This window comes from Macrobrachium nipponense, chromosome 1, assembly GCF_015104395.2.
Source record: "Macrobrachium nipponense isolate FS-2020 chromosome 1, ASM1510439v2, whole genome shotgun sequence".
Lineage (NCBI taxonomy): Eukaryota > Metazoa > Arthropoda > Malacostraca > Decapoda > Palaemonidae > Macrobrachium > Macrobrachium nipponense.
This window is the reverse complement of record NC_087200.1, coordinates 35,900,780-35,924,248: the sequence shown is the minus strand read 5'-3', so window position 1 is coordinate 35,924,248 and position 23,469 is coordinate 35,900,780. Positions and strand designations below refer to the sequence as shown.

The 23,469-nt window shown below is 41.6% G+C and overlaps 1 protein-coding gene across 1 annotated transcript in view; it reads left to right on the top strand.

Moving 5' to 3' along the window:
• The window catches only part of LOC135219233 (exportin-6-like), a 263,732-nt gene that overhangs the window by 41,543 nt on the left and 198,720 nt on the right, over nucleotides 1–23,469 (top strand). The window contains exons 2-3 of the mRNA XM_064255826.1: nucleotides 1,297–1,335; nucleotides 19,755–19,958. Coding sequence (XP_064111896.1) covers nucleotides 1,333–1,335; nucleotides 19,755–19,958 — 207 coding nt within the window. The 5' untranslated portion in view covers nucleotides 1,297–1,332. The remainder of the gene's footprint in view (nucleotides 1–1,296; nucleotides 1,336–19,754; nucleotides 19,959–23,469) is intronic.

Sequence of the window (23,469 nt, the reverse complement as noted above, 5' to 3'; positions counted from 1 at the left end):
GATCAGGAAGGCGTACTCTGCTGCAGGCGGCGACACCTGTACCCTTCGTCCAAGAGCTCATAAGGTCAGGGGCATTGCCCTGTCCCTTGTGTTCTGGAAGAACCTGTCGGTTCAACAGGTTTTGAAGGCGGGAGTCTGGGCACTCCAGACTACCTTCACCTCTCATTACCTTCGGGATATTACCCACAGGTTTTTCCTTGGACCAGTGATTGCTGCTCAACAAGTTGTGTAGTTTACCCAGCTCCTCTAACAGGACAGGTTAGCATCTGGTCTCTTTGTATGGTATGATTGAGTATGAATGCAGAGTGACTGGCTCTTCTTCATCCCTTTCATCCTACGCTTTCTCTTAGGGCAGAAAGTATGCGGACTGTTACTTGCTGGAAATGCACAGATGCAGGTAAGACACTCCTTAGAGTAACCTTTCTATTCCTTACTTACTAATAGAAGCACATATCTGCCCCGTTTCCCTTACAAGGTGGGAAAAGGGAGATCCTGACATAAGACAAACCCATTGCATTATTTTGGCCTTAAAATCTCTGACATATGGTTCTTTGCCTTCCCTAAAGTGCCAATTACCTTTTGCTCTAAGGAGAAGCCCAGAAGACTGCCTCTGATCCCGTAGTTCTATAACTCCGATCAGAGGTTAGTGGCAGGTCCCTCTCCCTTGTTCAGTGAGTCTTCCTATTGTAAATGATCGACGGTTTTTATACCGTGTAGGAGCAAATCACAGTTTTTGAAAGTAAATTTTATTTTTCCTAACTATACAAACCTAGGTCCTTTACACATACTGCCCACCTCATGCCACCCCTCACTCTGTTGCCTGGGCCAAAAGCAAATTGAACGCTCAACCCCGGTCATGGTATAACCAACAACCGGATGGTAGTTAACTACCATACTGCCTTGTTTTAAAATTCAGCAGCTGTGTCCAGGTTTCACCTTATGTAATTTCTATTGTAAAGGACCTAGGTTTGTATAGTTGGGAAAAATACAATTTACTTTCAAAAATTGTGATAACTCATCCAGAACTACTACATTTTGCATAATGTGAGAATACAGAAAGAAAGATGCCAGCACTGTAAGGCATATGATGCTCATGGATAAAGCAGTCTCTAACTTGGAATGCATTTTACAGATGTAGGAATTCATGATCTATTATTAAGTTAGTTTATTGATGAGTTACTATTTTGTACAGTCTAGAAATAAAAAAAAAAAGAACTGGGTGATCGAAAGTACATAGGGTATTTAGCCATTTTCTGATGAATAAATTTTTAAGTGATTTTTTTTTTCTTTTTTCAGAGTGGCTCAAAGTAGATCTGCTGCCGGCCAGCAGACATGGTAAGTTATACATAATGGTATTTTTATAATAAAGCAAAGTATGGAGTAAAAAAAAAAAAGTAATTCTATTTTAAAGGTTTTCATCAGATATAGAATAATTATTAAGAATTGTTAGAAGTTTTATTGTTTTGAATAATCACAATTGTAGGAGAGAATGTTGACATTTTCCTTTCACCAGTACAGTGCTCCCCTACTTTTACACGGGAATAGGTACCAGAACTTGCTGTGTAAATGCAAAAATCCCCTAAAAAAAATGCTTATAACTGGCTTAAACTGCCAAATACCCAGTACCCCTTAAACTAAAATGTTTATACTGTCTATTTTAACATGTCACTGCATAATTTGGTAGTTAAACAAAAATTGTATACCTTAAATTATCATTCTAAAATAGTTTAATATTTCAAATAAGAATATACCCAGAACCATCATCTCAGAACACCCAAAGGAACCTTACATTACATTAGCACTCTCCTACTACTGTTACTAAGTAGGCTATATACACCCCTAAAATGCCTATAACTGCATATTGTAACAGTTAATTGCCAAACTTGGCAATTCAAACAAAAACATACCTCAAAATATCATCCCAGTCATGTTGCAAAATTATGTACAACTGACAACTGTTATTCTTAAGCATCCCCTACCAATCAGACGCACGTTTTCTTTGGTCTACCTAACTTTGTGCATCGTTCTGTGCCAACATTTATGTATATTGATATTGTTCATACGCAAACAAACCTTCAGTCTCGATAGGATAATTTCTAGCGCCCAGCTGGATTGGGTTAAAAAAAAAAAGATGAAAGCAAGGAATATTGTGATATCTGGCAGCAAATACGTAGATCTAGTGAAGAGCGGTCAAGGACCACTCACCTATGCCAACACGTCAGTCTTTGTTTAACTGCCTGGGCGAAAGTTGTGTTTAACCTCTCTTGGCCCCTACCCGGTTCTTTGCCTGTTTCACTTGTGTTTTGTGTGTGTTTGTGTGTTTGGCCTATATTATGGCTTCTTCTGCTCCTTCTCGGCCTCATCAACGTGTGTGCCCTGGAATTCCAGGTTTTCCGTGTTCTTGTTTTTTGGCTTCAGCGGCAACCGATCCCCACATCATGTGTAGCAGGTGCCGTTCTAATTTTTGTACTATATAACGAATCCCTGCACGGAATGCCGGGCATGGCCTAAAGAACAGTGGAAGTCCCTTTTTTTTTTTTTTTTTTTTAAAGCAAAAGAGAGCAACGGAGGGTTTCGACTGTTCCTTCTTGGGAAGGTTTTTCGTCTCTTCCCGATGCTTCATCTCCTGCAGTATTCACCTCCCACAGTAGCGTTCCTTTTCTTCCATTGATTCGTCGCTGGAAGTATTGGGAGGCCACCAGGCTGATATTTGTAATGTCACCCCTTCTTCTTCGGGAGTTAATTTGATTCCCAGGAAGGAGGAGGCTTTTTCATCATTCTCATTTATTCCAGAGTGTGAGGCGTCCAAGATGGCGGTGATTTGGAAGACACTTGGGCTAGGGGGTCCCCCGTCCTAGGAGGGGTTGCTAGCGCACTTTATGGAGGCTCGCTACACCCCTCCTCAGGCTGGCCAGGCCATTCCCCCTCCTCCCGGCCTCGTCTTCGTGGGTAGCCAAGGTCAGCCATCTTGTATTGCTCCGCCACTTACTGTTGCCTCTTCTTCAAGTTGGAGGGAAGCCGTGGCGTCAGCCCCATTGATGACGTCACGGGATCCATCGTTGTGTATTCCTCCGCCAGTGGTGTCTAATTCCCCTTTACTCTGAGGGGAAGCCGGGATGTCATCTCCACTTGTGACGTTACTCCCATCAATGAGGTCACTCCCAGTCGTCTCCTCTGCACTGCCTCTCTCAGCCGTGACGTGATCTCTGCCGCCCAGTTCGCTACATCTCCCTTTCATGTCATATCGGAGCCTTCTCTTGCGTAACAGTCTGAGGTCATATGCCAGGCAGTGCTTAAGAGGTTGGACTGTTTTGGGTGATAAGTTGGCTGCCTTGTCAGTTGGGAGGACTGGAAGGAAACATATTGCTTCGTCACTGCCTCCTGCGAAGAGCTCGCACAAGAACCTGTGCTGTCTTCTTCTCTTTCTTCCCCCTCCATGCTACGTCGGCTATCAAGCATTGGAAGGGTAAGGACTGCTGTTTCTTTACTTATGAGGGAGGACCAACGCGGACGTGTCCGCAAGAGTGTTGGTGTTTCGGAGAGTGTTAGTGTTTCTTCCATTGTGCAATCTGCATTGGCTGCTTCATCCTCTGCATCGAATTTGCGGGCTTGTTGCAACCCCCCCTCCATGCACTCTAGCGTGTTGCAACCTCCCCTGTCTGTGCTCATGATGCTAGTGCTCCTTCTCCAAGGCCTATTCATCGCCATAAGGATCTCAAGGTATCTGTCAAGAGGTCGAAGGTGGTGAGTACGGGGTTGTTGCAGCAGGAGTGTGTGCCTGCCCCCTCTTTCTGGTGCTTCCAATAGTTCGACTCTGGGGGATTCTTCTTCGATCTCTTATGGCTCACCTCAGTGTTAATTGGGCTAACCTTCTGATTAGAAGAGACGTGGCTTTCTCTAGGATGGAGAGATCAATTGACATGGAGTCCTTGTTGGGATTTGTTTCCCCGAACTGAGCTCGAGAATCCGATAGACCGGCGCAGGGCTGACACCAAAGACAGACTGGTGCACCAAGCCATGTCTAAGTTAGAGTCTTGTCCTTGGAGACGTCCAGCTCATCCTCCTCCCCTGTCCAGCAGCAGTCAAGAAAATTGTCGCCTGTAGGCCGTCGAGGAATTTGATTTCGGCAGGGTCTCCCCATTTGACTCAGCCTAGGTCAGAGGATCAACGTCCCTTTCACTTTCGTTCCTTTAAGCCAAAAAGGGGCCCAAGGGGCAGAGGTAATGTGGGCCGTCAGTAGGTTAGGCGCCTCTCCCTCTCCTGCGCCACGGGTGGGGTGGTGCCTGGTGGGCCATTGGGCCAAGTGGCAGAGTTATGGGGCAGAGAAGTGGGTGGTTGATGTCCTTCGGGTGGGGTTACCTACTGCCATTCGACTTCTCTCCTCCTCTGTCGGACAAGCTGCAGCTCAGGAAGGCATATCCTCCAGATTCTCTGAAGTTCTTGGCTCTTCATGAGGAAGTGCAGAAGATGCTGGACAAGGATGCGATAGAGGAAGTGGTGTGTTTGTCTCCTGGGTTTTACAGTCACATCCTCTTGGTGCCCAAGGCGTTGGGAGGATGGAGACCTGTGATCGACTTATCCACCTTGAATCATGGTTCAAGATGGAGACCCTGCATTTGGCGTTGGCAGCCGTGAGGGAAGGCGACTTCATGCTGTCGATAGACATATGGGACGCATACTTCTAAATCCCTATTCATCCAACGTCCCAAGAAGTTCTTTTGCTTCTCTCTTGGGGACAAGATCTTCAAGTTCAAAGTCCTATGCTTTGGGCTGACAACAGCCCCTTAAGTGTTCACAAGGGTCTTCTCTCTCGTGTCAAGTTGGGCGCATGCTCGGGATCCGTTTGCTGAGGTACCTCGACGATTGATTGGTCTTGGCAGTTTCCAGGGAAAAGCTGCTGCAGGACAGGGATCGTCTTCTTCAGTTCTGTCGGGAGCTGTGCATCGTAGTCAACCAGGAAAAGTCGAACCTCATACCCAGTCAAAGGATTCTCTACCTGGGCATGGTCATTGATACGACAGTGGCAAAAGTTTTGCCGTTGGATTATAGATTGGAGAAGTTGTGGATGGTAGCACGCGACTTCCTGTCAGAACCACATCAGTCAGCTCATCTGTGGCAGGTCCTTCTGGGAATGTTGTCTTCCCTGGAGAAACTGGTCCCTCATGGGCATCTTCATCTTTGGTCTCTGCAATGGAGACTGGGAGAATTCTGGTCTCTGGTGGGGGACTCACCCCTGTTTAAGGTTCCTCTGTCTCTGGAAGTGAGAGAGGACCTTCGTTGGTGGTTGGATGACCAGAATCTGTTGAAGGGTGTCCCTCTGTGTTCTCTTCCACCGGACTTCTTCAGTTCTCAGACGCCTCCCTCGCAGGTTGAGGGGCTCACTTAGGCGGCCTCATCGCTCTGGTCGTTTGGAGTTTGGAAGACAAGCAGCAACATATCAGATCAACGAGTAGCAGACTTTTTAACCTTCCTCAGAGACGAGAAACATTTGTCCGTTTCTACCATTAGAGGCTATAGGGCGGCCCTGAGTTTGGTGTTATGCCTGGGAGGTATTGACTTCTCCTCTTTCTGGGAACTTTCCTTGCTAGTTAACGGGTTTGAGCAGTCGAGTTCTTCTAGAGAGCTCAAGCCTCCGACATGGGATGTTTCCTTGCTTCTTAAGAGCTTCACTAAGAGTCCATACGAGCCCTTGCATCGCTCATCTGACAGGAACTTGACGCTCAAGACAGTTTTCCTTCTGGCCTTGCCATCTTCCAAGAGGGTAGGAGAGCTCCACGTTCTGACCTATGATGTGAAGCACACGAGGGGTTGGGAGTCGGTCCTTTGAATATGTCCCAGATTTTGTGGCCAAGACCCATCACTGAATGACTTTGTGGGTGGTGATGCTCAAGAGCTTTTGTTGTGCCCTGTCCGGGCCCTGTGTTGCTATCGTAAGAGGACTTGGTACCTTAGAAAAGGCTGCCGCAGACTTTTTGTTAGCACAGGCTGTACAAAGAAAGAGGTGTCTAAGAATAGTACTACATATCTCTTTTTGGATACGGGAAGCCATCAGACAGGCATACTTGATTCTTGATGATTCCACCGCCAAGTCTGTACAGGCTAGAGCGCATGACGTTAGGGGTATTGGTCCCTCTCTGCCTTTCAAGAAGAACTTGGCTGTACATAGAGTGCTGAGCACTGGTACTTGGTTACACCAGTCCACGTTCACCTCTTTCTATCTTAAGGATGTTGACCACAGATCTGCGGACATGTTTACCCTAGGTCCTGTGGTGGCTGCCCAACAGGTTGTGTAACTCATAGTTGCACTTAACCCTTTAACGCCGATTGGACGTATTAAACGTCAACAAAAATTGTCTTGTCAGGTGCCGAACTGATGTACGAAACGTCGACGGAAAAAAGTTTTTTTAAAATTTGCGCAAAAATAGTTATAGGCCTACTAGGCAAAAACTTTTGAATCACACGCTTTGGGGGATGCTGGAAGTTCATGGATCAAGCTGTTGTTTGGTTTACAATCGTTACCCAGGCGCGCAAGCGCGAATTTCTTTCTTCTTGCACTAAAAAGAATCAGCGACACATCTCAGAAATTACTTCGTCGTTTTGACATAATATTTGCACCATTTTATATTAGCCATTACATAGAGTTTTACATATGAAAATATGCGTAATTTCATGAAGAATACAACTAAAAACAACTCATGGTTGTAGCTTTTATAATTTTGAAATATTTTTATATAAATACCGCTAAGTGCCAAATTTTCAACCTTCGGTCAACTTTGACTCTACCAAAATGGTAAAAAAACGCAATTGTAAGCTAAAAATTTTATATTCTAGTAATATTCAATCATTTACCTTCATTTTACAACAAATTGGAAGTCTCTAGCACAATTTTTTCATTTATGGTGAATTTATGAAGAAAAACTTTTTCCTTACGTCCGCACGGTAACTCGTCCGAAAAAATCATAAATTTTTTCGTCCGATTGTCATAATGTTTGGACCATTTTAGATAAGCTGTTACATAAAGTTTTATATATGGAAATGTGTGGAATTTCATGTAGAATACAACTAAAAACCCATGGTTGTAGCTTTTATCAGTTTTGAAATATTTTTATATAAACGATAAGTGCCGAAATTTCAACCTTTGGTCAAATTTGACTCGACCGAAATGGTCAAAAACCCCAATTGTAAGCTAAAACTCTTACATTCTAGTAATATTCAATTATTTACCTTTATTTTGCAACAAATTTTAAGTCTCTAGCACAATATTTCGGTTTATGGTGAATTTTAGAAAAAAACTTTTTCCTATGTCTGCGCAGTAACTGCCAAAAAAATCATAAATTTTTAGGTCCGATTGTTCATAATGTTTGTACAGTTTTATTTTAGCTGTTAAATAAAGTTTTATATATGAAAATGAGCGCCATTTCATGTAGAATACAATGAAAAACAACCCATGGTTGTAGCTTCTATCAGTTTTGAAATATTTCCATATAAATAACGATGTGCCAAAATTTCAACCTTCGGTCAACTTTGACTCGACCGAAATGGTCGAAAAATGCAATTGTAAGTTAAAACTCTTACAATCTAGTAATATTAAATCATTTACCTTTATTTTGCAAGAAATTAGAAGTCTCTAGCACAATATTTTGATTAATGATGAATTTATGAAAAAAACATTTTCCTTATGTCAGCGTGGTAACTCTTCCGAAAAAAATCATAAATTTTTTCATCCGATTGTAGTAATGTTTGTGCCATTTTAAATTAGCTGTTACATAAAGTTTTATATATGAAAATGTGTGCAATTTCATGAAGAATACAACAAAAAACAACCCATGGTTGTAGCTTTTATGAGTTTTGAAATATTTTAAAATAAATAACGATAAGTGCCAAAATTTCAACCTTTGGTCAACTTTGACTTGACCGAGATGGTAAAAAAACGCGATTGTAAGCTAATACTTATTACATTCTAGTAATATTCAATCATTTACCTTTATTTTGCAACAAAATGGAAGTCTCTGGCACAATATTTTGGTTTATAGTGAATTTATGAAAAAAAACTTTTTCGTTACGTCCACACGGTAACTCTTCTGAAAAAATCATAAATTTTTTCGTCCAATTGTGGTAATGTTTGCACCATTTTAAATTAGCTGTTACATAAAGTTTTATATATGAAAATGTGCACAATTTTATGTAGAATACAACTAAAAACAACCCATGGTTGTAGCTTCAATCAGTTTTGAAATATTTTCATATAAATAACGATAAATAGAAAAAATTCAACCTTCGGTCAACTTTAACTTGACCGAAATGGTCAAAAACTGCAATTGTAAGCTACAACACTTAGAGTCTAGTAATATTCAATCAATTACCTTCATTTTGCAACAAAGAGCAAGTCTCTAGCACAATATTTTGAATTATGGTGAATTTTTTAAAACCTTTTTTTCATGTCCTCACGTTACTAATTCATGCATCATATTGTGATAATATTTTCTCTGTGTTGCTTTGATCATTTTACAATTTGTTATATACCAAAATCATCGCAATTTAGTGTACAAACGAAAAAATAATTAACTCATTAGCTTTAATCGTTTTGCTCAGCTTGATTTGTAAACAATTATATATGAAATTTTCATACAATCAACTTACCTGTCAGATATATACATAGCTAAGACTCCGTCGTCCCCGACAGAAATTCAAATTTCGCGCCACTCGCTACTAGGTAGGTCAGGTGATCTACCGCCGCCCTGGGTGGCAGGACTAGGAACCATTCCCGTTTTCTATCATATTTTTTCTGTCGCCGGTGGTATCAACATCGTTGCTGCTACCTCCTGACTGGAATTCGCTTTTCTAGACAATTGATCATCTTTTTGTTGGACTTTTGGTGACATACCTGGATCGTTGTTTTGGCATTCGCTACTGTGGACTGGATTTGGACTTGCTTTTGATTTTTCTTCAAGAATGTCTGATTCAAGTGGTTGTGTGAGAGTGTGTGTGAATGTAGGCTGCAAGGTGAGGATACCGAAGGCTTCGGTTGATCCTCACACTGTATGCCGCAAAGTAGAGGTTTTGACTGTTCTATTTTCTAACACCGTCATGAATGTGAGAGGTTGAATGTTGAGGAATGGAAGACTCTAACTTCTTACTTGAAGAAGTTAGAGAGGGATAGAGTCAGAAGGGCTGCATCTAAGGGTGCGGGTTGTACAAGGCCTATTGAGCCTTTTAATGATTCTAACTCTTCTTTAAACCATGCATTTGATTCTAATTCTGTATCAGGGCCCTCACTGGCTTTACATTCAGATTCGGCCTCGGAAATTGCTGATCTGAAAGCTACACTTCATAGGATGAAATCCAAAATGGCTGCCATGAAAGGTAAGGATTGTGAAAGTGATTATTTTAGTGAAGTGAGTGCTCCCAGGCCTAGACCTCTTTCAAGCTCCCAAGCCCAGAGGAGAAGAAAAGTCGAAAACCGTACGGAGGTTGTGGAGAATTCCCCCCGGTCAGGTGTCCCTTCAGCAGGCTCTGTAGTTAGACAGACTGCTCAGGACCGCTATAGGAAAAGCGTCCTCAGAGAGTGCTTCTCTTCGTCTGCCTCTCCCTCTCCTAAACGAGGGTGGAAGGATTTGGACCTTTCCAGGCCCCTGAAAAGGCACTGGAAAGAACCTATGTTGGATTCAAGCCCCGAACGCTTTTCGGAAGAAGCGCCTCCCTCGATCAAGAAAGCTAAGAGGGTTTTGACGTCCCCTGGCTTGGACAAAACTCCTTCGAGGTCTCCCTCTCCCGTTGAAGAAGACGCCGGAGAAGCTTCCAAGAGGATTATTTTGGCTGTACAAGAACAGTTATCCGCCTTGGTAGGAGTCCTTTCGAAGGATCCTCCTCGTAGGAAAGACGTGAGGCTTCCTGTCATGAAGTCTCGTCTTCCTTCTCCCGCCAGGAGTGAGGCTCCTGTGGGACGTGAGGCGTTTGAGATCTCTTCCGATAGAGACTCATACAACGAATATGAAGCGCTTTACAAGCGCGAGGCGCCAGTCAAGCGCGAGGTTTCTTCCAGACGAGAAGCGTCTTATAGGATTCAAGCGCCAGATAAGCGCGAGCAACTTTACAGGCGCGAGGATTTAGCCAGACGTGATACGTCTGCCAAGCCAGCAGCGTCAGCCAAGCGCGAGGATGCAGCCAGGCGCGAGGATTCAGCCAGGCGCGAGGCGCCAGACAAGCGTCATCCATACAAGGATATAGTGCCAGAAAGGTGCGAGGCGCCAGCCAGGCGCGAGGCGTCAGCCAGGCGCGAGGTTTCAGAGAGGCGCGAGGCGCCAGCCAGGCGCGAGGAGCTAACCAGGCGCGAGACGTCTGATTTGTTTCATAGGGGCTCTGTACATGCTCTTAGCCCCTCTCCAATTAGGAGTTTGTCTCCCGCAGAGAGAGTAATTGGGCAGGAAGACCCAGAACAAGAATTGAATTCTCCTTCTGATCCTTTCTTGGAAGAGGACTCAGAAGACGAGACTCACGGCAGAGAAGGGCTGTCTAACTATAAAGTTTTGACAGCTCTCCTTCTTCAGGAATACGGAGATGCCTTGACCCCTGCCGCTCCTCCTTCTCCTCGCTCACTTTTTTCATGCTCCAAGACGCCAAAGTCGTCGGCTTTTCTGAAGATGAGGCCGACGATTTCTATGAAGAGAGCTCTTCAGTCTCTGGATAGCTGGATGCTAACCAAAAAGGAGTTAGTTAGAACGGTGTTCTGCATGCCTCCCGCTAGACTTACGGGCAAGAGAGGTATTTGGTACCAGACTGGGGAGAATATGGGGCTCACTCTCCCAGCTTCGGCTGAAGCTGACTTTTCCAGTCTGGTAGACGCATCCAGGAGACATAGCCTTCATACGGCTAGAATAACTTGGGGTCTTTCGGAGCTGGATCATCTCCTCAAGGGACTTTTTCATATTTTGGAAGTCTTCAACTTCCTGGATTGGTCCCTTGGGGTGATGGCCAAGAAGGCCCATGCCTCGGAAGGACTCGATCCTGACGTACTCCTTGCGATCTTGTCGTGCATTGACAAGGTGGTACAGGACGGCTCAGGGGAAGTCTCTTCTTTATTTGGAGCCGGTCTCTTGAAGAAGAGATCTGTTTTTAGCGCTTTTCTGACGAAAGCAGTTTCGCATTCGCAAAGGGCAGCTTTGTTATTCGCTCCCCAGGTCTGACTTTCTGTTCCCTTCGCAGTTGGTGAGGGACATTTCCCGTTCGCTGACGGAGAAAGCGACACAGGATCTTCTCCTTCAATCGTCCAGGAAAAAGAGACCAGTGATGGTGGGAGACAAGAAAGGTGTTACTACGCCTCTGCAGCCCTTTCGAGGAGGTCCTCCCTCTAGAGCTCCCTCTAAAAGGAAAGCGACTGAGAAGAGAGGTAGAGCTTCTTTCCGTCCCTTTAAAAGGGGAAAGTGAAGTGACGCTCCTCCAAACACCAGTAGGTGCCAGGCTCCGGGGGTTTGCGGAAGCCTGGACTCTCATCGATACAGACGCTTGGTCAATGTCTGTTCTACAGAAAGGATACCTCATTCCTTTCCTGGATAATCCTCCCCTGACGTCAACTCCGCGGGAATTGTCCGCCAATTACAAGGACCCTGTGTTGAAAGATACTCTTCAACAAATGGTGGATCAAATGTGGGACAAGAGAGCAATAGAGCTAGTGCTGGATCAAAGCTCCCCAGGGTTTTACAATTGTCTTTTCTTGGTTGCGAAAGCCTCGGGGGGCTGGAGACCAGTTCTAGATGTCAGCGCTCTGAACAAGTTTGTTCAGAAACAGAAGTTCTCCATGGAGACTTCTGCATCAGTCCTTGCGGCTCTTCGCCAAGGGGATTGGATGGTGTCTCTGGATCTCCAGGATGCCTATTTTCACGTCCCGATTCATCCTTCGTCGAAGAAGTACCTCCGTTTCATGACTGGGGGAAGGATCTTCCAATTCAGAGCCTTGTGTTTCGGCCTTTCTACGGCTCCTCAGGTCTTCACGAGCCTTATGAAAAATGTGGCGAGATGGCTTCACCTGAAAGGTATCAGTATCTCTCTGTACCTGGACGACTGACGACTGGCTCATCAGAGCAAAGTCAGAGAAACAGTGTTTGGAGGACCTTGCTTTGACACTAAACCTGATAAAGACCTTAGGATTGCTCGTGAACCTCGAGAAGTCCTAACTGATCCCCAGCCAGAACTTGGTCTATCTGGGGATTCGGATGGATTCTCGGGGTTTTCGAGTATTTCCTTCTCAAGAGAGACTAACGAGAGGCTTAGAGAAAGTCTCTCTCTTCTTAGGGAAAGAACGTACTTCGGCGAGGGAATGGTTGAGCCTATTAGGGACACTTTCCTCGCTCGAACAGTTCTTTCCTCTAGGAAGACTTCATCTCCGTCCGCTTCAGTTCTTCCTCAGATCGTGGAACATGAAGACAGGACTTCTTTCGGACAGTTTTCCCATTCCAGTTTGGATGAAGCGCCACTTAGAATGGTGGTTACTCCCACTGAAGGAAAACAAGGGTACTTCCCTAGAAACTCAGAACCCGAACCTTGTATTGTTTTCCGACGCGTCGGAAAAAGGTTGGGGAGCAACCTTGGGAAAGAGAGAGGTGTCAGGCACCTGGAATGCTCTTCAAGTGTCCTGGCACATAAACTGCAAAGAGCTGTTTGCCGTACACCTGGCCCTAAAGAGCTTCGAACCTTTAGTGAGGAACAAGATAGTCCAAGTGAATGCGGACAACACAACCGCCCTTGCCTACATTCGAAAGCAAGGAGGTACACACTCGTATGCCCTATACGAGCTCGCAAGAGACCTTCTTTTGTGGACATCACAGAGGAACATCTCTCTTTTGACGAGGTTTGTTCAAGGAGTAAGGAACGTGAGAGCAGACAGGCTGAGCAGGAGGAACCAGGTCCTTCATACTGAATGGACCCTCCACTCAGAAGTTTGTCGGAATCTCTGGTCTCTTTGGGGGACTCCTCATGTCGACCTCTTTGCCACGTTCCTCTCAAAAAGACTGGAAGTCTTTTGCTCGGTAGTAGAAGACCCCAGAGCTCTAACAGTAGACGCCTTCCTTCTAGATTGGTCTCATGTAGACGTTTACGCATTTCCCCCATTCAAGATTCTGGGGCAAGTGCTCAGGAAGTTTGTGACATCAAAGGGGACGAAAATGACCCTGATAGCCCCCTTTTGGCCAGCTCAAGAGTGGTTCACGGAGGTGCTGGAGTGGATGGTAGACTTCCCCAGATCCCTCCCACAAAGGAAGGATCTTCTCAGACAACCACACTTCGAGAGGTTTCATCAAAACCTCCCCGCTCTTGCTCTGACTGCCTTTCGACTATCGAAAGACTTGTCAGAGCGAGAGGCTTTTCTCGCAAGGCAGCAAGCTCGATTGCTAGAGCCTGGAGAACTTCCACTATCCGAGTTTACCAATCGAAGTGGGAAGTTTTTAGAAGGTGGTGCAAGTCGAAGAAGTTGTCCTCCTCCAGTACCTCTGTAACAGAAATCGCTGATTTTCTGTTATATTTGAGAGAGGAATCTCGTCTCTCCGTAGCCACTATAAAGGGCTATAGGAGTATGCTTTCGGCCGTCTTTAGGAATAGAGGCCTAGATCTGGGAAATGATAGAGATACATGATCTGATTAGATCTTTTGAGACCATGAAGTCTAAGATTACATCTCCCCCTAACTGGAATCTCGACGTGGTCCTGAAGTTCTTGTCCTCGGCAAGATTTGAACCTCTGCATTTGGCCTCGTTTCGTGACCTAACGAGAAAATGTTTGTTTCTTTTGTCACTGGCGACGGCTAAAAGAGTTAGTGAGCTGCACGCCCTTAGTGATAAAGTGGGTTTCAAACTAGATTCAGCCATCTGTTCGTTCAAAGATTTATTTTTGGCGAAGAATGAAAATCCTTCGAATCCCTGGCCGAGAAACTTCGAAGTTAAAGGCTTATCGGGTCTCGTCGGCAGGGAAACGGAGAGGTCTCTTTGCCAGTAAGGCTTTAAAGTTTTACATGCAGAGAAAGAAACAGTTGGGAGGTTCTAGACAAGGTCTCTGGTGCTCGGTGAAGGATCCATCAAGACCTATGTCCAAGAATGCTTTAGCCTTTTTTGTCAGGAACGTCATTACTGACGCTCATAAGGCTTGCACGGATGACTTTCAAACTCCTGAGAGTAAGAGCTCATGAAGTGAGAGCAGTAGCTACGTCTCTCTCTTTTCAGAGAAATATGTCACTAAAGAATATCTTGGAAGCGACATATTGGAGGTGTAATTCAGTGTTTGCTTCTCACTATTTGAAGGACGTTCGTGTGACCTACGAAAAATGTTTTTCTTTAGGTCCTTTCGTGTCGGCGGGCACAATCCTGGGTACAGGAGCTAACACCAATTCTTTACATGATGCATAAGTCTAATAGATATGTTCTAGACTTTCTGCTGAACAGGTGCAGGTGCCGCACAGGCGGCCAGTCACTTTCGTTCAGTAAGGAACTCTTGTGATATCTTTGATTAGATGAGTATCATAAAATTTTTTTTTGGAAAATTAATGTGTGCGTGTGCAATTTGGTTTAGAGTTATGGTTGTTGTGAAGAGTTTGGGGATAACTCGGAGAAATTTTTAATACTAACATGGTGGTTAGGATCAGGTGGTCGGGATTGGTTGTGTGCTCCTTCATAAGGCATGTTGTCATATAAGTGGATCAGCACCCATTGACAAAGTCCTTTCAGGCTCTGCCGAGTAAGTGGATAAGACCCCTTCGGCAGACCCACAAGAACTCTTGGCCATAGATCACATATCTCGCTAAAGTTTCTTGAGGTGATGCAGACTCCTGGGCTACAGCCACAAAGTCTACCACCTATCAGGTAGGAACCAAGGTTTTATTTATACCTACAACATATGTTGTTTACCTGTCTATTCCAGAAGTAGTTGTCTCTTACCCTCCACCGAAGGGTGCCAATCAGCTATGTATATATCTGACAGGTAAGTTGATTGTATGAAAATGATATTGTTATGATACAATAAAGTTTCATACATACTTACCTGGCAGATATATATGATTAGGGCCCACCCAGCCTCCCCGCCAGGAGACAGGTGGAAGAGAAAAAATATGATAGAAAACAGGAATGGTTCCTAGTCCTGCCAACCAGGGCAGGCCGGTAGATCACCTGACCTACCTGTAGCGAGTGGCGCGAAATTTGAATTTCTGTCGGGGACGACGGAGTCTTAGCTATGTATATATCTGCCAGGTAAGTATGTATGAAACTTTATTGTATCATAACAATATCATTTTTTTCGCGCCGTCATATATTCCAATATTTACATATGATAATGATATTTTTTGTCATTTCTGATGGTTGCATACTAAACTTCAGGCAATTACAAAAAAAGGAGCCAAAAAGGAACTTTTAATCTTGAAAACTAGTGTGCTGTGATTTTTTGAAAAAAACTTTTTCCGCTTCGGCGCTCACTTGCGAACGCCGCTGGCATATGGGAGACACTTTCGGAAATACCAGCCCGGCGTTTAAGGGTTAACAGGGCACTTTTGCATCCTACCTAAGATGATTGTGTGGATGAGAGACTGAGTGAGTTGGCTGGTCTCCTTTCTCTTCTACCTTTCCTTCTTCCATCAGGTGGGTTAAGGAATAGACACGTCATTCGCTGGACTGGTCTGATACCGGTGAGTAAGGTAGTCATACTGATATGGTGGTTGATTGTTATTCATACTGATATGGTGGTTGATTATTATTCATACTGATATGATGGTTGATTATTATTCATATATCAAACCCTCTATTTGGCAAGGAGGAGTTGTGAATAGTACAAACCCTGGTGTCTTGGTTTGTTATTGGGCAGTCAAAATTTCTCTTTGGTTCCCTATATACTATGGTTCTCCCATATATTATTGTACATCACTCACGGTCTGAGTGGTTAGATATCAATTTATCTAGCTTCTCAATGGGCTTCAGTCCCTCTCCAGAAGTGATTTCTTCTGGAAGCTGGACTGGTGGGTAGGCCCCCAGCCGGTTTAGGATGTCTTATACCTCCCTCCAAGTCTGAGTCTATCCTATTGTTAAGATCGAATGTATGTTCTCGTATGAACAAATGACAAATTTTCTAAGACAATATTTATTTTTCATAGCTACAAACCTGAGGTCTTCACATTATACTGCCCGCATCTAGCTGCCCCTCTGTGTCTTAAGACATCCTGAGTTGGGAAAGACTGATGAGTTGGCGTAGGTGAGTGGTCCTTGACTGCTCTTCACCAGATCTACGCATGCGTTTGCCAGATATCGCAAGATTCCTTGCTTTCATCTTTTTTTTTTTTTTTTTAACCAGATCCAGCTAGGTGCTAGAAATTATCCTATTGTTAAGACCGAAGGTTTGTAGCTATGAAAAATACAAATTGTCTTAGAAAATTTGTCATTTTTCTGGTGCAGGAAGATGGTTTTGAAATTATTTTATGGTCTTACTATTGTACAGAGCATATCTAAAATATGTGGGTAGTGCATTTTATGATGAAATTGATAAATAAAAACATGAATTTATGGATATTTCTCATAGAATAATGGGTAGATATGGTCCGTATAGAAATCTGTGAGTGTGTGAGTCTTGGAATGTCAAGAATGTGAATAAGGGGGGTCCACTGTAATATAAATGCTTGCAGTCAGTGTGGTGCCTATTTCAAGATTTACAAAAGACTCTTTTTTTATTAACCTGCAATGTACCTGGATGAGACTTCATTCAGTATAATGAAGCATCCACATCAATTACACAACAAACTCTTATATATAAAAAAAAAGAACCAACTTAAAAAAAAAAAATTAAAAAATACTTTTAAATAAGGAAATAGTATTACTTTTTCATACAAACCTGCTTACAAACCCATTGCCTTTAATTACAACCCATTTTTTCCCCCTTACTGACAAAGTAAACTTCTTTTCCGTTTCTGTAGTATGTATAAGAAAAAAAAAAAAAACTCCCAAACCACCACAACATCTCTTCCAGTCCACTGCAGCAGTATTTCAGGGATTGGAGCTGTCTTCACTGGTTGGTGTCTTCGACAGGACTTTTTTCTGGTCAGAACCGCTCTTCAGCAGGTTGCAAACTTCCTTGTCTTCCTCTGCTGAGAATTGCTTCTCTCCGATTCAGTTGTGAAAGGTGTAGGTCCACATTTGTCCTAGTCATTCACCTGAAAGTTTCTTCTTCTTCTTCTTCTTCTTCTTCTTCCTCCATTAAGGATTTAGCTACTAACGAGAAACTTTAATTGCTTTTGCCATCCCATGGGCCTCAGGCCCCTGGATGGCATGTGAATTTCATTTGGGGTTCCTGTCTCATGTGCTCTTGCAAGAATCACCAGAGAGATCTCACTATCAAGACCATCTCACATCTAGCTGCGACCTTGGTGAAGAGGCTAATCGATGTTCATGAACCATCTCTTATGTGAACCTTCAAGGGATGGGGATTAATGCCTTGATTCTGTCGCTGAATTCATCGGTATCTGTTGCCAGGTTCGAGTCCTTTATGATCCCCTCCTACTTGTACTTTGTAGTTGATGGTCCAGATCAGTCAGCACTTTGTCCTGTTAGGGTGCTGCGGTACTTTCCGAAAAAGCTCAACATTCTTAACCTGGTTGTCAATGACTTTTCAGTAGTACTAACTCGCCCAAGGAAGAAGTGACTAAGGACACATCTTTCTTCTGGCTTCAGGAGATGATCGGAGGGATGTACTCTGCAGCTGGAGACGACAATATCTGTATACTCTTCCTGAGAACACTCAAAAGTCAATGGCTTAGTCCAACCCTCACATTCCGAAAGAATCTGTTGGTCAGGAAGCAAAGATGTGGTCTCATCGGACCACATTTATGCCTTTATACTTTTGGGTCTTTTCCCATAAGCCCTTGGAACCTTTTTTCCTTAGACTGAGGTGGCTGCTCAACAAGTTGTGTTTCCTTACCCAGCTCCTATAGGAGAACAGGTTGCATCTCGCCTAAGTTGTGTGGTTCTGGAAGTGAGAGGGATTACAAGAGTGATTCGCCTTTCCTCCTCCTCCTCCTTCCTCGTCCTCCTACTTCTTTTCCTTCAGGCTGAGAATAGGACTTGAACCTGCACTTACGGGAACTGGCGTTTACATATTGAGCACCCATTCTATTTTTTTTCTATGATCATAGAAGCACTCCTGCTCTCTCCTCTAGCAAAGGGAGGAAGGAGACTGGCAATAAGACAAATCCTTTTTGGGTCTTTGCTTTACTGCTTCTGACTATGTTAAGGTTCTTCGCAGCCTTTTTTCATGAGTTACAATTCCTCGTTCAAAAGGCCCAGAGGTCTGACATTTGATCTTGCAGTTCCTATACTCCGATCAATATGTCAGAGTACTCCTTGCTCTTTCGACCAGGAGGAGTAACCCAGATGTGGAAAACTCCATCAGTTCAAAGAGATTCACTTAGATTCCTCCCTCCCAACCGGTGAGTCTTCCTAATTTAAAGGAACAAATCACAATTTTTAAAGTACTAATTGTATTTTGCTAACTATGCAAACCTGAGGTCTTGTACATTAAATTTATGCCTACCTCATGCCACCCCTCAATCTTAAATCTGGGCCGAAAGCAAACGAATGTTTACATCCGGGCAGTCATGTATTCCTGCCTACCAGACTGTAGTTACTACCTAACCACCTTGCTCAAGAGTAAAATTTAAAGGGCCTCAGTTTTGTATAGTTAGGAAAAATACAATTTATTCTAAAAGTTTTGATTTTTGAAACTTAATTTTTGATTCCATTTTTTTTTATGACTTCAAAGTATCAGTATAATCAATAGATCTTAATATCTGAAGTATCATTATTTCTAAAGAACAAGTTGAAAACATTTACAGAAGAAATTTTAGTGTTTGTTAAATGGTTATGTGATGAAATGAATGGGAAAAGTATGTTTGATATTTTTTAAACAGCCCAGCTGTTTAAACCAAGTGTAGGGTCTGAAAATAACCATGAATTAATGTGGGTATTGGAATCAGACTCACATTGGAATCTTTAAAAGTTTTGGTATCATCCCATCACTACTTTTAAAACTTACTCTCAACAGTTCTTTCCATAGTTATTTCTCATTTACTAGTTTGATCTCCTTTTGAGTTTAGTTTGCCTTTCCCATTTTTATATGTAATCTTTTGTGAAGATTGCAGTTATTTTGCAGTATGGGTTGTCAATCAACTGTTATATTCATGTGTTTAGATAATACATACTCCCACAAACCTTCAAAAACTTGATAGCTTCCATATCGTCCATATTTGTTGCTCTTGCAAAGCATTAGTTGACTGTATTTACTGAAACATTTTTTAACACTGTGCAATGTGGTCTCAATAGAGTGTCTTAAGAATTGATCAGCTGATGATTTTGTCATGTTTAGTATGATTGTATGCCATCTGTTTAGCTAGGCATAATGGGTATAGAAGCAGAAGAGATATAAAACGTAATTTTAAGTAACCATAAATTTAGTTTTCCACACTAATTATCTACTTTCAATTTGGTATTCATAACTGCTCAGCCAAATGAAATTAGTGTTATGGTAAATTCCAAGGTAAGATAGCAAAAGCTTTTATATTGTACTTCAACCGAATTTATTTATGTATAAAAATGCTGGATGTCAGTTTGTGTATTATCACCTTCATGAAGAAACTTTGGCAAGGCATCACCAACTTCAAAATCACACTGTATCTTTCTTATGGAAAAGATGTTCCTTAATTTTTTTGGAATAATCTTGAATTTTTTTGTAATGTATTTTCAGGCCACTGATCTACAGTCTCTTCAAGCCCTAGAGGGGTTAATGAATGAATTTTTTGGATCAACAACCACCAATGTTCGGAAGAGGGAAATCGAAACCATACTGTCCAATTTTGGTCAGCAAAGGGGGGCATGGAAACAATGCCTCTACTATGTTGCCCATACACACAACTCCTATGTGTCAATGTATTGCTTAACAACTGTTGAAGTAAGTTTTTTATTGTACTGAAATTCTCCATTACATTTCCTGGTGTCATAGTATGTACTAATTCAACATTTTTTGTTATCAAGTTTCAAGTTCTTATATTTGAGAAAGTGAACTACCTTTAATTTGAGAAAGTGAACTACCTTTAATTTAGTGAATTTTACTAGTTGCTACAATCATTTTAGTATATGAGACTTACCCAGTAATTATATAGCTATAGTTTCCAATTTTTGGCAGCCTAATTCAAATTTTGCTGGTAGCGCTTCGATTGTTCATTGTAGCCATAACATTGCTGTCCCCCAACGGCAATACTAGGAACAACTTAGCAAAGCACTTCATTCTGTTTCCTGCCATGCTTGACTAAACATGGAGTGCTTACAGCAGCTTATTCTTATTTTCCAGTTATATCACGAGATTTCGGTAGTTACATAACCACCGGAACGCATTTGTAGCCTTCAAGCTGGATGAGTCTTTTCCTTTGTTTGTTTTATTCAGTTTATCATCAAGCCGGATATTTGTATTCTCCGGCAGTAGTCCTTGAATGTAACTCCATTCAATTAGGCCTAATACTTTTGCATATAAGTTTTACTTACTGGGCTTATGCTATGCGCAAATCGTCATTTAATAATTGCCTTAAGTAATCATGATCTTAACGTCATCCCTTTAGGCCAAGTTTGTTTAGATTTTGTTTATTGGCCATTGGTCATTAGCCTGACACTGGTAAATGATTACGTGAAAATAATTCTTGAATGTTATTCCATTCTTGTCTCTTAGCTTTGCATTTATTATTTACTTACCAGGATTGGGCTACATGCAAGTTGCTGGTTTATAATTACCTTTTAAAAGTAATTTGTGAAGGTTACATAATTCCCTTAGGTTATACCTTGCTTTTGGAATTTTGTGTACCAACCTAGGCTATTAGTCACATTCGCCAGTAAATATAGTTACTTAAAGTAATTTTTGAATGTTGAGACATTCTTTTAGGCCAAATAGTTGCATTCAGCCAATATATTTTGTTGTGTTTACTGTGCTTGCGACACTTCACTTTACTTGCAGAGACTGAAAGTGTGGAGGTTGAAAGTATTAAGGAGAGAATGATGTTAATGTTTGGCTACGGGAGGCTTTGGGAGAGAAGGCTTACATGGCCTCGGCTTATGGAGGTATTTCCTTGCATCACGCAATTGTGAACGTTTCACATTTAGCATAGCATCGAACTCACTAGGCGCACTGGAGGACAGGCGGCCACTCGAGTCATTTAGACTTGAGCCCAGGCCACTTGAGTCATTTAAGGGGGGAACTTAATCGGTTACTGATCGCAATTAATTTCATTCCTGGTAATTTTTATAGTGATTTCTTTTTGAGTAATCAGTTATTTGTAAATTTTCTTTTATATTAGAGTCTAATTTGCTTTGAGACTTAATATGAAAATGTTTGGTGATATAAACATGTATGTATATATATTTAGAATGGTATGTTATTTTATAATACATACATCTCAGTACATGAAATGCTGTTTCATATTTTTGTAAATAATATTTGTTTTATTCCTTTATCACTGATTGGAGAACAAAAGCAGTGTTTTTACATTACTAGAGTCCGATTGGCTTTGATACTCAATGTGAAAACAACTTGTTGATATAAAATTATTATTATTTTGGGGTTATGCATACGTTTACGTTATGTTAAATACATGTCTGAATATATGAAAGGCTGATGTATTCATATACTATGAATGTTTCAGGCCTTGATGCCAGTATTCCCTATAGTGATATATATAAAGTATGTACTTAGTAATTGAATATTTATCGGTTATTTTCACAAAAGTACAGGCGGCCCTTGGTTAGCGGCAGGGGTTCCGTTCCTGGCCACCGACGCTAAGTGATTTTCGACGCTAAGTGATTTTAAAGTTTACGGCTGCTGCACACTTTTCGAAATTCTAGACCAGTTAACAGCGCCCTCGACCAGTCAAATGGCGCTTTAATCCCGCGATGGCGCAATAAGTAAAATTATATTTATGCAGTATAGATCTATAGAATCTACTGTACAGTACATTATAGTATTATAAATACTGTAAAGTGAAAAAGCTTAGCTTTAATCCTTTGGGTGTCTAGAGTGTATAAAGATATAATAAGGTTTTATACAGTGTACAGGTAGCTGTAGTGTTCAAGTTACGATAATTTGTCTTACGATAATCCAATTTTATGAGAGATAGAATTACAATAGCCTAACTTTATCACATCTTCTAGTTACGTAAGTTCAAAAACAGCAAAAGAGAATGATGAGAGTATGGTTTTAACGTTATACTCGTTGCATAAACGTGTAAAGCCATGAACAACCGAATGTGCGAAGACTATTTTTCTAAGTACAACCGAATTTGATAACATCCGTTTGGCTTGTATTTCAATCATCGTACTATAGTACACTAGTATTACCATAGTTGTTATAAATGACGTTATGTAGAATAGAACTGAGATATCTTAATGTAATAACTTTATTCGCTACTGAGATATCTTAATGTAATAACTTTATTCGCTACTGAGATATCTTAATGTAATAACTTTATTCGCTATAGATCAAAGATCAATCGGGAAATATACTGTTAAATTTAAAGCTAGTTATAACTGAAGCTGAGAAAATGTTCAAGTTGCTAATGACTATTATCATGCCAATATATGGCAACAAGGATAAAACTCCAGTAGACTTATGCCATCAAACACAACCGTAGATAAAATTGAGATAAAATAATTTTAATCAAAACTACTGTGCTTGAAAGAACATTTTACGGTTGGTTTCATGCCGATATAAGATAAATAACGCGAAATTTGTATTACAATGATATAAAGGAAAATTGCAAACGGAATCATATAATTTTCTTACACAATAAACATGCCGCCAACGTAATCTGTTAACGAAAAAAACAAAAATTTACAATCACAACGAGACATGTTTAATTCATATTTCCACCTAAAAACACGTCATTTAAGGAAAAATAACCTTGTCTCATATAAGTCAAGTATCTAGATATTCGTTTACGCCAATTAGAAGCAAGAAAATTCACTCAGAATTACGTTAAATATGGCAAAACAAACTCACGTTCGCCATCAGCTAATTTGAAACTAAACCATTGGCTGCTCCGCGGAATACTAGCTTAGATTTGCCGTAGTATTTTATAATACGATAATATGAGAATACATACAAAATTATTGGATATAGTGAAGTAATGTATATCTTTTTAAAGGATTTATGGAAAAGATGCATAATTAATAAAATAACACCATGCATTTTTCGGAACAGTGGCAGATAAGAACGAACATGAAAAAACATCCTCTGACAACGTGGAGGGTAGTTACAAAAGCTGCCTTAATTTGTATCCTATTTATGTACAAAAATAAAAATACCCCATACGTAATACATTTTCATACATAAGAGCATGAACATTTATAAAATCAACACATCAGTCGCTAAATTTACACTCTTTAATTTGATATTTTCGGAAGAGCGGCAGCCAGCTGCT